This window comes from Anomalospiza imberbis, chromosome 3 (genome assembly GCF_031753505.1).
Source record: "Anomalospiza imberbis isolate Cuckoo-Finch-1a 21T00152 chromosome 3, ASM3175350v1, whole genome shotgun sequence".
NCBI lineage: Eukaryota > Metazoa > Chordata > Aves > Passeriformes > Viduidae > Anomalospiza > Anomalospiza imberbis.
Window position 1 is genome coordinate 23652301 of NC_089683.1, and position 15563 is coordinate 23667863.

Here is a 15563-nt window from a genome sequence, read left to right on the forward strand (position 1 = left end):
AAGGCAGTTTAACCAGTTTTACCATGGTATGTACTTCATTGGTTGTTGTTTTCTGTCTTCTCATCCAGGTATTTCTGCCTTTGTAGAAGTTTGGTCGTCTAACAGAACAGAAAATTACTCAAAAACGTTTGAACAGCAGCTTCTTTCTATGGGAGCAAAAGTAAGAACACTGTTTTGAAATAAATGGAATATGAAAGATCTTAATTAAAAATTAGCTTGCTTGTTCTACTTGTCACATATATTTCTTTTTAGTATGAGTTTTTAAAGGGCAAGAAGGGAGAAAATCGGAGACCTGAGAATAGACCAATGTGCTGTAATATTCTTGCTACTGGCAGATGGGAAATGCATTTAAAGCTTTTCTACATCTACAGACCTCTTTGCATATTAATGTGATAGCATGCTCCTAGTGGGAAATATTGGGCTTGCCACAGACTATGGGCAAAGCAAATCTAAGTCTTGAAAATCTGTGGTTTATAAGTGTGTACTTTATATTGTTTTGTTTTGTTAGCTTGTAAGCATCTGCTCTGTTTTTGTATGCTTCCTAACCCAAATAACATGACATTTTACTCTTCCATTCACTCTCCCACAAATTTGGAGCAATTCCAGAAAGTGCTAGTAAAAATACACCTTAAGAGTTTCAGTATATGTCTCAGTGATTTTTTTCTGTACCAGATATTTTTGACTTGTAGGTGCAAAAGATGTTTGATTGCCAGCTGTAACATTTCAACCAGAGACCAAAGTCAAACTGGCATCTTCCCTTCTTGCACATTGTTGCTGGTTAATGGAGATTTTTACAGCCCAGTTCATGCTCTAAAAAATACTTGTGTGGACTCCCAGTGCTCTTTAAAATGGGCACATGTAGATGTCTCTTACTGTAATTTAGGAAATCTTGCTGCTCTCCCCAAATCCTCTCCATCTGTATGAAGTAAGCTGAGTGAGTGTGACAGAACAGTTAGGGTAACTGGTTGTTCATTAAAGCAAACACAACTCTCAATAAATAAGTTGAGTAAAAAGAACAAGTAATATTTCTATGCTGTACTATCAGACCTGTGTAATTCTATCCTGATGATGTAAGACTTTTTTCTCACAGAAAATATGGCAGAAGCATAAGCCTTCAGAATTCTTCAAAATGGTCAAAATAACCAAATATGGTGCAGACAGATGATGCAGATGAGCCTATTTAGTATATCCTTATGACTGAATAGGGATGATCATGCCCCTTCCCTATTCCAGACACTTCCCTGTTATTGGCTTAGCATGTGGTACTAAGCTGATTTGGTTCACTGTGTCAGAAAATTAAATTCTGAATTAGTTTTTTGCTAGATTGTTGATTCTGACATCTCAAAGTAAGTTCAGCTGAGCAGCAGAAGATGCACAGGGTAAGGGGAGGAAGTGGGAAAGGTGAGCCAGAAAGGTGAGAGGGAGGTGTAAGGTGGTGCTCCTCCGTAATTTGGAGGCAAAGCTACATCATGCATCCTTGGGACATGGCTACAGCCAGACCAGGCAAAGTATAATGATGCAACTGGGGACACAACAGAAAGTTATGGAGCTCTTTCTATTCGGCTGGGGAGGTGCTGCAGTAAAAAATGAGTTTTATTGATGTTACCACTTCAACAGTCACAACTGATCAAGCAGTCCTGTGTAGGGTGCTTAGTGTCCACAAAGGAAGCTTTGTTTCTGAAAAATGGAGTATCTAGAACTCAAAACGTCACTTGCCAATGGAGCCTGATAACTGAAAATTTGATCACCTGTGCTGACTTTAATTTTCTGTATTTCTTGTTTTTAAAGCATCCTCATATAATTTTTGTTTGTAGTAACTTCAGCCTTTCCCTCAAAACTAAAAGCAATTTTTATTGATGAAAAATTAATTTAAAAAGTGAGGTTATCTGTACTCTAAGCCTGAGTTATCTTGCCTAAAAGATGTTTGTTATTTCTTTGGATATTGGCATCTGCTTTCTGCCCTGGCTGTTGAGTAAGAAATTATGTTGCACTATATAAGTAAAAATGTTGCAAAATTAGTGATACACCTAGAGTAGGGAGCTGAAAATGGTAACCTTGAGGAGACTGAAAACAGAGGGCTATTCCATCCCTTTAGCCTGCATTAGCTTGCCTAATGAGACTGGAGTTTTGATTGCTTGAGGCTTCTTGTGAGGTTGGGAAAGATCATAAGGGCCCTTTACATAATATTTAGAATAAATCTTTATGCTAATGGTGTATACACTAAAAATGGGCTATGCTAGCTGGTTTCATTAGTATTTTCCAATTATCAGACTTAAATATGAGCTCTCTGTGTATTTCTGCAGGTTTCAAAAACTTTGAACAAGCACGTGACCCATGTAGTCTTCAAAGACGGACGTTTGACTACATGGAAGAAAGCACAGAAGATGGGTGTAAAAATAGTTTCTGTACTCTGGGTGGAAAAGTAAGTACTTGTGGTTATAATGAATATGGCCTATTTCAGAGGTAATATTTTATTAATAATAATTTTCTAATTTTTAAATTGGAAAACTCAAATACAGAAACCATTTTATTAATGTACTTGAAATAGCGATGAATCTGTGAGTAAATGATAACTTTTCTATGACATTATTCCTATTATAAAACATGTGACTTACACAAAAAGGTAAAATGTAAACTCTTAAAAAATGAATGTAATGAAGTAGTTTCATAGTATATTTCTTAACAGTTCTACTCCTGTGTTCTCAGATGACATGTATAGACAGTGAAGGCCATACTTATGTTGAATACAATTCTTCCATTTTCACATGTAAAAGCACATTTCATCAAGGGCATTGTACTGTTTCTGTACTTAAATTCTGTAAACAGAATGAATCCTAGCAAGAAAGAAAAAGATCCACATGTATTCTGGTTTTTAAGATATTTGGCGAATTCAGAACAAAACTTCATGAAGATTCTCTTCTACTATATGGAAAAAGTTAAATTTATTTTTTAGAAAATTGAAGAAAAATTTCATTTGTGCAACCAGTCCTTTAGAATTTGCTAGTCCATAGCTGCTTCTCTGAATTTACAAAGGGCGTGTGAGGCCTAACTATGATTTCAGATGAAGGGTAAAAACACAGTTTATGAATATGCATGTGTTAAACACTCCAATCGATAAATCAATGTGATGATGGAAATTAGAATATAAATCAAGTAAAGAGGGCCTTACCTGTACCAGTTGTCATGTGCATGGAGAGGTAGTGGTCTAAGTGCAAACATTTTGGGCTTGTTTTTTTAAAAAAAGGGGAACACAAGGAGGGAGGGCAAATCTATGCCCTATAGGCACCTAAATGTAAGACAGTACAGCCTGGAAACTTGTGATGCAAGTCCATTAGCCAAAAAAGAAATTCATGCATATCTGCAGACACAGAGGGGTTTTGGTTTTGGGGTTTTTTTGATTGTGGGGTTTGGGTTTTTTTGTGTGTGGTTTTTTTTTGTTTGTTTTGGTTTTGTTTGTTTTTGTTTGTTTTTTTTTGTTTTGTTTTGTTTTGTTTTTTTGGGTTTTTTTTTAAATACGTCAGATATAGAAGTTACAGCCACACAACCCAGCCAGCTTTAACACCAAAGAAGAAATACCTTACGTTCCCAAAAAGGAGGGTGATGCAAAATTTTGTTTATGTGAAAATATATTTCAGGGACCTGGTGCTATTTGAATGTGTGACAGTGATGATGATTTCAATACTGTTGTAAAATTAAATATGCTCTTCAGGTGGCTAAATGTATAAATACAGAATTTGAAATCTTAGTCACGTGAAGTATAAATTATTGAGGATTTGGATGTGCTGTAGTAAAAAGAGTCTCATAAAAGTCCAGGTGAGTACAACCAATGGAAGAAGAGGAGAGTCTAGGAAATGTCATACAGAAATGCTCTTTCTGTGATAGCAGTTCCACCACAAGAGTCTTCTCTGCACTGCTGGAAGGCTTTGAGTGGATGAACACTGTAGAAAGCTGAGGCACAGAAACAACTGGACCTGTGATACTGTAGGGGACATCATGGAGTTTTGAAATCCAGGTGTAAAAGCCTCAAGAAATTTTAACTTCTGCTGGATAACAGCAACAAAGGAAGAAGACAAGAGAAAGCATCTAGAGAGAAAACTTAGGTTGTTTGATAAGAAAGAGAAGGCTAGCATGTTCCTGGTATCTTTTAAGTTTTCCTGTTATTTTCTGACTAAAGCAAGGTCTTGGTACGTGAAGATTAAGTTTGTTGGAACTTGGGGAGTCATCTAAAATAGATGTATTTTATTGCAGAGGAGGACCCAAGTTGTGAATTATGATTGAACTTCTCTGTAATCTTTTTCTTCTGCCCTTTAGTTAAAGTAAATGCCAAAGGATACAGAAGAACATACAGCTTAGATTGGTGTATACTGTAAGAATTCATGAAAATATCATATCCTCAGGCAAAATATAGGTCAGGAGTAATTAATATTCCTACTGTTCATGGGGTTATTCAAATGAGGCACAGGCAGTATAAAATTAAAATGAGTCTGTGCTAGTATACATACTAAATTTTGGTTTTTGTAATAAGATAAGAGAACCAGAGTGCCTGACTACATTACATGTCTAGTACATCCATGTCTCAGACACTGGTGGGCTGAAGATAGAAGATAGTTTATTGAACCCTGGAACAATGTAAATAGGAAGGACTGAATAATATGTACCCATAAAATTATGGTCCTGTGTGAATGGAAATTTAGTTTAAACATGATAATTTGTATGAGCAAATCATGGAGAGTTCCTATGAGTTGAAGTTTTAGCATTGCTAGATTAACCAGCTGCTTCGTTCAGCAGCAAGTGGAGCATTCTCAAAATGGTTAGAAAAGCTGTGAAATGTTATCTCAGCAAGGTAATAGTATGTATCAACTTCCTGGTGTAGACTGAGGGTGGGTGACTCCTGTAGGAGTGCAGTGCAAAACCAAGTATGTTAGTTATTGCTTGGTCTTACCTGGTTTGTGGATTGCTGTTCAAACTATGTCAGAGAACCTTTTCTTAAGTATGTCTACAGTACAATGTTCATACTGGAACACCAAGCCCAGGGAATCCTATGACAATGCTTAAATTTAAAAAGAAGTCTACTGTTCTGTTAAGAAGCTAAGACTGAAGGGAATAAAATTCTTGCTGGTGTCAAGAAGGCCATTTAAAACAGTCCTCTTAAGCGTATCAGAAAGGTGATCATTACATTTTGGTACTTGCAGTAGACATTTTCATAGCATTGTTACCTTAGCAGTAGTCAAAAATCAAATTAAATAGGACATAAAACTTCATATAGTGGAATGACAGCATTTTATCATGGTTATATTTGTAATGTTGCCAGAGGATGGCAAGGAGCTTGACTGAAGTTATAAAATAGTTTTCTTACAAGATGTGGTTGAAGAGACAAGAATGGTTCAGTCTGGAAAAGGACTGGAGATGGGAGACTACTGTGAATACGAAGGTTTGTGTAGAGAGGCTAAATGGGAAATGAATGTATATTTTCCTTTCCAGTAGAAAAGTTGGAAAGCGTTACATCAATACACCTGGAGGCAGATTCAGAGAAAACAGTAAATGATGGGTTTTAATAACACAGGGTTAGGCTGTAGAACTCCTTGTTGCAAAATCATAGTGAGCAAAGATTTACACAGGATAGAAAAATTGCTGAAGCAATTAAGCATTTCATTTTATCAAAACCCAAGTATAGTATTGCATCTAAGCATCTGACAACCAGAAATCTGTGGAACACAGTAAACTGGGAATGTTTGGCTTTGTTTTTATGTTCTTACAGGCTCTTGGGAATCTTGATATTGGAGGATACTGCAGGGTGCTGCTGTATATGATATTTAATCTGAATGCTACTTTTTGATGTTGGAGCTCTGAAAATACCAGACAAGGAAGCACGTAATAAACAATTAGTCCAGCATTTCCTGATTCTCCTGCTTTGTGGAAAATACTCTCACATTTAATAGCTGGTGAACCCCATCCATCCTGTTAGACTTGTACCCCATTGTTGCCTTCCCCCTGAGCAGTGCTTGAGACTCTCAGAGGAATATGCCCTATGAGCTGGAAAGTGCTGTGATACTTTGTTTTCTCCATAAAATCCTGAAACATTTGAAGGGTTTGTGCAGAATTTAGCAGTCATTGCCTTATTGAATTCTTACTGGATTTCTAGTGCTCTTTCCAATTATTTGCCTCAAACTTTTATTGGAAGCTTCTGCTCTATAACATGAGCATCTATTTGAGCCTAAACTGTATGCAGTTCTACAGTTTAGGAAGTCATTTGAGAAGACAACTCTTTAAGATGAAAATTAAAAATCAGAAAAATTTATAACTGCAGAGTAAAGCTATTTTAAATTTTAAAGCAATTGTTTGTTTTTGGTTTTTTTTTTCTTCTTTCTAAGAATGATAGATGTGTCTAACTTTAAAAATAGCAAACAAAAGTAATGGACTTGCTGTCATGTAAAAAAAATTAAAGTGTAATGCAAAATGAGTGACAGCTTTGGGATCACTGAGAAAAAGTTTTTTACTGCTTCTTCAACACAAATACTTCAGTGAGCTGCCTAAAAAAAATCAAAACCCAGGAACAAAACCCCATATAAAATGGAATAGCTGCAATCTGCCCAAATTAGGCACACTTAATATTTCCACATCAAATGCGTAATTGTGAGGCTCTACCTGTGTTTTCTTAGCAGGATAACTCATCCCACAAATAAGTTATATAAATCATTTACATTCAGATTTGTCTGCAAAGTGAAAGATTCATTTTAATACTAACTTTTTTTTCTGTTTAGCTTCTCTGAAACAATGAAATCTCTGAATTAATGTAACTTTTCCTGTAGTCTACATCTGTGCTGATTATTATCCAGAATTTAATAACAGTCACTGAAGTCCAGCTGGTGAATTTCTCTCTTTGATGCTCCTGAGAACTCTAAATTCAGTGAATTTGACAAATACTTGCAGTGGTTTCTCTTTCTCATGCATTCCAAGCCGAGTATGGATGAGGCCATAACTGTACAGGCTCACACCGTGTAGCGGTTCCATCGCTAGGTGTCACCAGAGCCACACGAGCGGCTGCTGCGAGCACAGTCCTGCAGCTTGGAAAGGTGTGGAAAATAACATGAGTGGGAATCTTGCCCTTCCAGAACAGCAATTTGGAGGGCATCATTGGCACAAAAATTTGGATCATATATTTGGCATCTAATAGATTGGGGGGAGCAAGTGCAGGGTAAAGGGGTAACATTATAGTACTTGCCTTAAAGTTACACACTTAGAAAGGGTTGGTGTTTCATTATTGCAGGGCTCAGACAGCTCTTCTTGCAATAAAGGTTCTCATTCTTCAAACAAAACCAAGAGAATAAAAACCCACCAAACCTTCTCTAATTTACTCTACAGGTGTCAAGAAACTGGAGTCCGTGTTGATGAATCCCTGTTTCCTGCAGTTCACACTAATGAAGGATTTCTACTACCAATCAAAAAAGTGTGTGTTTTTTTAAATGGGCCTAGAATAAAAAACTTCAAAGTTTGAACTTGACTTTTTGACCTCAAGCATTTGAACTATTTTCAGAACATTCTGTAAACTCTACCTGTCCATCTGAGTAAGAGTTTAAAGATACTTTATTGCTGTGATCATGTGACATCTTATCTGAAGAAAGTATACTACAAATAAAGTTTTTGTATTGGTAATTAAAAATATTAATATTTAAATTCAGATTGTATAACAATGACTAATCAAAAAAACATGACTGCTCTGTGGCTTATGTTTTACAGAGTTGTAACAAATACTTGTATTCTTAAAAACTACCTTTAAATCTTTAACTTTGCTGCAAACAAAAAAAAGGTCTGTTAGCTTCTTTCTTATTGAATATTAAAGTATACTTTGCAAAATGCTAATTTCTGTGATTACCTGTGGCTCTCGAGGAGGTGATAAGCAGCATAAATACCAATAATAAATACTGTGACAAAGTAGTAGGCAAAATAGGTGTCATTATTTTGGCAGTTTTATACATATAGTTAAGAGTTTTGTCTGTCTTGTAGCACAAATGTATGCAGCCAAAAGACTATGTAGAAAAAACTCCAGAAAATAATAGAAAGCTTCAGAGAAGACTGAACCAAATGGCTAAAGAGTTAGCTCTACAAAAGACAGCAGTTAATGATGGTAAGAACTATTTTTCACTAAGATCCAAAGTTTTTTTAAAGCACTTGATGGGGTTTTGGTGTTTGTTGGTTGGGGTTTTTTTGAGCTTTTTGCATCTTGCCATGAGAAATGAAGTTGATTTCATTTTTACAGAGTTCTTTGCCATTCTGTTGTGTTAAGGCATCTGTATTGATCTTGATCTATGAAAACTTTTTTTTGCCAAGTTTTTTTTTTTTTAAAGAAATACAATTTCTTTGTGCAGATACAGATGTACCAGTTTTATTATTTGAAGACAATGGCTCACTTATATACAGCCCTATTAATAAGATAAAAGATCAGTGCAATGAAATGGAAGGAAGAATAAAGGATATGAAGGAAAAAAGAGAGAATCTTTCTCCTACTGGTAAGAAGTTGAATTTTACTTACTTGTGAATATGCACAAATGGCTGCTGGTTTTATTGCTGACTTTTTCGTGCACCTGTGCTCTCACCTTCAGAATTTTTTTCATATCTTTTTTTTCATATCTTGATTGGATGTCTGGAACACAGTGTTTGCAAAATAATTTTTTGATCACTAGGCTGCTCAAGAGGACTAATGTTTAAGCTAGACTTTCTAGCCATGTAAATTGATATTCTCACCTCCTGCTTAAACTTTACAGTGAAACTCTAAATCTTATTTCCTTTTAAATTTTAATGTGGATGCTGTGCATGACAAAGATTATAATGTTATTACTCCCACATCAACAGTTTAAAAAGGACCCCAGAACAGATGAGATATCTGTCCAGGTACTGAAAAACAGGACTTAAAAAAAATAAATTTGAATAACCTAATTAAAAAAATATAGTTGATTTTAAAATGGATATTCTAATCAATTAAATCTAGATTGTAGTTTTCAGATTTTTTCAGTGTTTGTATTGTCTTATTGAGAAAATATTATGGTCTAAGTCATTAGGTTTTGCCAGTTACTATAAAAAATGTTGAATGTGGAACATCTTTTGGTGGGGCAGCATCTGTAGTATTTGAAGTTTTAGGATATGCATGTCAGCTAGACTGTCAATTTCTAATTTCAAAAACAGTTGTGAAAGTAAAGAAACAGTAATACATGGATGAAAAATTAAATCTCAGTTTGTTTTAGTGAGGCTTGTATTTATTTTCTCTCCAAATTTTAAGGTAAACCTTCAAACATTAAAAGCATTTCTGCCATATCAAGATGTGATTGCCAATTGACAGACTTCACAAATTCTTTAGTAAAATGCCTCAACAGGCCTTAGAAATATCAGTAATAATTTCTAAATAGTTTTACATTATTCTTTAGTTTCAGAAAAATGTGCTGCTGAGTTACGTAGAAAAAATGCTTACAAATATCTAATAGCTTTTTCGTATTCCTAGGTTCACAAATGACTCAAGCACTTCCAAGTAGCTCGCCAGGAGACTGCCCACTTTCTACTTGTATCTTAACTAATTCAGAAGATGAGCTGCTACCTGGTAACTAACACAACTTAATATATTACAGAAATTAAAAATAATACGTGTCCTTTATATCTTCCTTTGGAAAGTACAGTATATTGAAATGAGAACTGTATCTATTTTCTCTGTCTTTTTTATATTTAAAGCTGAATTATCTTAGTTTTTCTTTACTAAAGAAAGAATGTTGTACTAAGAAGAAAAATGGAGAGTGAGGAATACCACTGCGTAAATGTTCTGCCTTACTGTTGTATTGCTTGCGCCTCACTTCCTCCTCTCTACTCATACCACTCCCTGTTAATAACTTTCTGTCCTACATGGTATCAATCTTCTCTGCTCTTAACAGTGATCATATATAGAACACAGAGTGCACACCAAAGAGTCTGATGTGTGAAGCTTAAAAGAAATCTGAATGAGGGTAAGACCTCAAAGAATGGAAATATCTTCCAAATTTTCAGTTGAAAAACGTGTATTTGAAAGTTAGCCTAATGTGCTTTTCAGATTAAGTGGTCCAGTTTGAAGAAATAACACAAGTAAAAATAAATCAGCTTTTTAAATGTTTTATGGTTTTAGATAGATTTAAATAATTTGTTAGCAAGTTAAGAACCTTTTAAAATTATTCTCATAAAGTTAGGGGTTTGTTCCTGTGTTTTGGTGTATTAGCAGGGCATAAGAGAAGAGATTGGATAATCTGTTGAGCTACATCAGTGAACATTTTAATAGTATTGATTATGTATGCAGTAGGTTTGTGCTTCAGACCTCATGTCATCTGTCCATTACAGGGGCAAAAAACTCAAGTCAGATGCTGGCCTTGATCTAGGTAAAAAGGTGAAGAGAAGGGAGAATGAGGGTCACTAGAGAAGTTTGCCTGCTCTATGTTCTCCATCGAAAGGAAGCTATACCACATGCTATTTTGAGGTGTTACATTTTATTGACAATATACAGGAGTTCTGTCATGTTGGCTTACCTAAGAACACAGTGGGTATCTTGCAGCCTGTGACAGCTTGTTATGTCTTCATGCAATATTAATGAGAAGTGATAGCTGAATATTGGAAGTAGCATAGCTGTGCCAGCAAACTCTTTTACTTTGGTAGATTAGTTATGTGCTGATGAGATAGAACATTGTGATTTGAGAGCTTTGCCTTGCATATGTTCTTCAACTTTGCAACTGCACAATAATTTTACATTAAGAGCAGACCACCAATTCCCATGACAGCATTAAGTGTAGCTTCCATCTCCAGTGCTCTGTGACAGTGTCCCCTATGTTTGTGCCTAAGAGATAAATGAGATTGGTTAACAACGTTTTAGAAAGTTCAAGAAGCCAGGTTAATTTGAGGATTGAAGCTGACTTCATCAGTTGTCACTATGAGAGACTGATAATATCACGTGAAATTTCTCTCTATATGTTTTCTTTTTCTTAATATAGTTAGCTACACTATATGCTTAAAATATTATCAATATTTAGTAAGCAAATCACATCAAGAACTTACAGAAGGAGTATTGCTGTGATGTTACACTCAACAGCTACTTAAGCAAAAGCTTCTATTGTAATCATCTTGTAGAACAACAGGATTTTAAATAATGTGTGTTAATTTATCATAAATACTAGCTTGTTTCAGAGGAATTTATTGCAAAGAGTTATGAATAGATTCTGTGTAACACCTAACTCAAATTAATTTCATAAGAATAGCTACAAGAAATAATTCTTTATCCACATTCTAATTATTTTTAATACATGGTTTTGATGTATGTGATATAATAGTATGGTGTTGTATTTAATTCCATCTTAACTGCAAAATCTTCAAGGTGGTACTAATGCTATGGTAGCAAAAATGATTATTGAGTTTCCACTGTTACTAAAGCTAACTTTATCAGCTTATCTTGCTTTCTCTACAAATGTAAGAGGAATAATGAGTTTATTTCAAGAAAGCAGAATGGGACTTGTGGGTGCTTACGACCAGGTAAGGTGATACAATAGCTAGAGCTGTTGTAGGTTCTTGTCAGCACAGAATGTGCTTTGTTTCCAATCTGTTTTCTGTCCAGTTTTCGTTGACTTGCCATATAATATCCAGAGAAATGGCTAAATCTTTTTTTTTTTTTTTCAGTTCAGGAATTCCATATATATTTCACTAAGAAAATGATATTTTCTGTTTTGTTCAATACATTTATATTGCCACTTGTTTTTGTTTTGCAGAAGAACAAATGGAAGACTGCTTGAACTCAAGTTGTGATTATCTTTGGAGAACTGAGACATTAAAGGGACAGAGAACAGAGGTAGAAGAACATGCCTGTGATACTTGGACTGATATTCATGTGTCCATGAGCGCATCAGTGAGTTCTCCATCACATGGCAATGAGCAGAAGACATTAACACCAAAACGACATGCCAGAAGTTTAACAAAGAAACAGATTATACAGCCCATTTTGGATGACAGATTGTCTTTAGGAAAGAAACATTTAAAGTTTCCAAAGAAAAATCAGAAGAACAAGAAGAGCAAGACTACTTCAATTGCAAATGAAAGTTCTCTTCTTGAAGGCTTTGGACATATTACTCCTTCCAAAAAAATAGTCCAGTTAAATACTGTTCCTGCTTTGATTGACAGTCTCTCTAATTCTTCTATGAATAGTGAATACTTAAATGCATATTCACTGGAAAAAATCTTCCCTGTTGACAGAAATGATTGTGTTCTTGAAGACAAGAAGAGGAAAAAACGACAAACATTACCAAGTTTGAAGCTGGATACCTCAGAACTGGGTGCATCAGGCTCTAAGGGGTTCTTGCAAGCAGTTACTACACATAGCAAGTCTTACTGCACTGAAGAGGCTTCTTATGAAGACTTCTTTTCATCATGTAATTCAAATGAAAATGAAGTACAGATACAAGTTCCAAAGGAATCACAGAATCCTCCTGAAATTTGTTGCAAAGACTCTTTTACAAGCATGGACCTACATGATGTGAGTTTCTGTGAGCCATGTAACACTACTAAGATAAGTAGGAGGACGTCTATTTCAGTAAATGATTTTCCAGTAAAGCAAAATATCAAACCAGCTAAACATCCAGGAAACATACCATTAAATATATCAGGTGGTGAAAAAGATGACGCTGGAGAATCTCTAGATGCTGATGATGTGAAAAGTCTGCCACAGCATGCTCATGAAAAATCCCACAGCAGTGTAAATGTCTGTGCTTATACTACTGGTAAGTCACTACATAGAGCTGGAAAATCAAAAGATATCATACTGCATTAGCTATACTAATGCAAATAAATTGCAAAATGAACTGCCATTCCAAAAGGAAAAATACTTCAGAAACACACCAAAGAAGAAAATACTGTGATAACTGACTTAATTACTGAGTCAAATAAATGAATGCATAGAATCCAAAAGAACACCTATTTGTTTTCCCATGCCTTACAAACGTCATAAGAGATAAGGAAACTGCTCATTATACACACCAAAAGTAATGCTGAGCCTTGTTTCTCTTAGTCTCCTAACTTTCTGTTGCTATTCAAAATCTGTTTAAGAAACCATGGTCTCATCATAGGTTCCCTTGTTCAAACTATTTTTATTTCACAAGTGAAAATTGTTACCAAAATTGCAGTTAGGATCATAAAATATCTAGTGGAAAAAAATATGTGAGTTAGCAATGTCTAACTTGTGCGGTGAAATAAGACCTGCAAGAGTTTCAATGTAAGCATCTTTTTCAACCATTACTTTTTTATATGGAGCTGATCTTAATTTTTAATTATAATTTTAATTGTATTTTTTATATTTAAGCATTTTCAAGTTGGTTTAGCATAAAGTATTTTTATGTAAATGTATACTAAAATATTGAATCTCAGGAACTTCTCTAGAAGATGCTCCTAACTTGCATTGGAATAATTTTCAGATTTTGATATGTTGAACATTGTCAAGCTTTACATGGGGTTGAATATTTGTAACTATAGTTGTGTATTTTAGTAATTTATCTTCCCTAAAAAATTCTGTAGTAGTGCATCAATTAATTATAAAAACTAATTATCAACTTAAAGGGCTCAACAAACTTGCTATCAGACTTATGAAATCCAGTGGGAATGTTGAACCATAACTGTGCCTATACATGTGAATAATAAGCTACTGAACGGTGAAGTGCCATTTTGAGTTTACTGCACCTGTATTTTAATAACTGGAGTGCATAATTTCTTGCACAGTTTAAAAAAACAGTGGATGCAGGTGTATGTTATACAGGTATAAATGTACACCCATAAATGACAACTTTCTGCTCCAAGTGATAGATGAGCCATGAAGTAGAGGTTCTATGTTGGATCTTGTTCTCCCCAAGAAGGAGGTGCTGCTGAGGAATGTGAAGCTCAAGGACAGCCTTGGCTGCAGTGACCATGAAATGTTGGAGTTCAAGATCTTGGGGCAGCAAGGAGGGCATAGAGCAAGCTTACTACCCTGGACTTCAGGAGAGCAGACTTTGGCTTCACCAGGGATTTGCTTGGTAGAGTACCATGGGAAGAGGTACCCAAGGGATGATATTCAAGGATTGTCTCCTCCAGACTGAACAACAACACATCTCTATGAAGAAGAAATAATGGAAGAATGCCAGGAGGCCTGCATGGATGAAGATGGAGCTCCTGGACAATCTTAAACACAAACAAATAGTTTTCAAGGACCAGAATCAGAGAAAGGTGTCCTGGGAGGAACACAGAGAAATTGAACAGCCACAGATCTGATTAGGAAGGTTAAAGCAGTATCAAAAGTAAATCTGGCCAAGCATATGAAGGGTAAATATAAAAAAGCTTCTTTAGGTGCATCAGCAACAAAAGAGAGACTAGGGAAAATATGGGTCCTCTAAGGAATGGTGTAGCTGTTTACCCAGGATGTGGAGAAGGCTGACATACTCACCATCGTTCTTTTCCCCAGGCTTCACCAGCAAGTGCTTCAGCCACGCCACCCATGTTGCAGCAGGTAAAAGCAGGTACTGGGGGAATCAAAACTGCCTGCTGTAGGAGAAATCCAGGTTGGAGACCTCTAACTGGAGCCCCAAGCACAAGAAAGAAGTTGACCTGTTGGAACAAGCCCAGAACAGGCCACAAAGATGATCAAAGGACTGGAGCACGTCTCCTATTAAGACAAGCTGAGAAAGTTGGGGATGTTCAGCCTGGAGAAGAGAAGGCTCTGAGTAGACCTAAGAGCAGTGTTCTAGTACCTAAAGGAGGCTTACAAGAAGGCTTCAGAGGGACTTTTTGTGGGGCATGTAGTGATGTGACAAGGGGCAAGGGTCTTAAATGAAAATGAGTAGGTTTAGGTTAGATATTAGGAAAAAATTCTTTAATCTGAGTGTGCTGAGGCACTGGAACAGGTAGCCCAGAGTTCTGGACCCCTCATCCCTGGAAGTCTTCATGGTGAGGTTGGATGGAACTCTGAGTAATCTGGTCTAGTGGAAGGTATGCCTGTCTATTGCAGTGGAGTTGGAACTAGATGATCTTTAAGGTCCCTTCCAACCCAAACCATTCAATGATTCTATGTAATATATGAACCCACTGTATGTGGTTTTTTGCCACATGTCAATGTACTAGAAGATGATCCTTAAATTGTATAGTTCCTAATGTCAAAGAGTCTGGTTTCCATTATACAGTCATGGAAACAGGGAAGGAGAAAAATCATAGAGTATTCTGAGCTGGAAGGAAGGGACCCCCAAAGATGCCCAGAGTCCAGCTCCTGGCCCTGGACAGGGCAGCCCCAAGAATCACACCATGTGCCTGAGAGTATTGTCCAAATGCCAAATGCTTCTTGAACTCTATCAGGCTTATTTACTATGTTGAAACTTAGTTATTACAGTTAATTTTAGATTTAATTAAAACTTTTAAATTCCTGCAACTAAACTATGATCACTGTTTTAGCGTGTCACAGTCTTATATTCATGCTGGACAACGTGTTTAAAATAATAGATTTTAGAGACCAAAAAAAAAAAAGAGGAATAGGATTCAGCAAACATAAGTTATCGAAT

At 35.9% G+C, this 15563-nt stretch overlaps 1 protein-coding gene across 3 annotated transcripts in view; it reads left to right on the forward strand.

Annotated features, from left to right (window-relative positions):
• The window catches only part of MCPH1 (microcephalin 1), a 125433-nt gene that overhangs the window by 2215 nt on the left and 107655 nt on the right, over positions 1–15563 (forward strand). For 2 of the 3 annotated variants that reach the window (XM_068183623.1, XM_068183624.1), the window contains exons 2-8: positions 69–160; positions 2304–2422; positions 7363–7447; positions 8005–8125; positions 8367–8507; positions 9494–9589; positions 11763–12767. In XM_068183623.1, coding sequence (XP_068039724.1) covers positions 69–160; positions 2304–2422; positions 7363–7447; positions 8005–8125; positions 8367–8507; positions 9494–9589; positions 11763–12767 — 1659 coding nt within the window. Of the gene's footprint in view, positions 1–68; positions 161–2303; positions 2423–7002; positions 7074–7362; positions 7448–8004; positions 8126–8366; positions 8508–9493; positions 9590–11762; positions 12768–15563 lie in introns of those variants that run through there. The other variant, XM_068183625.1, reaches the window with a different exon arrangement.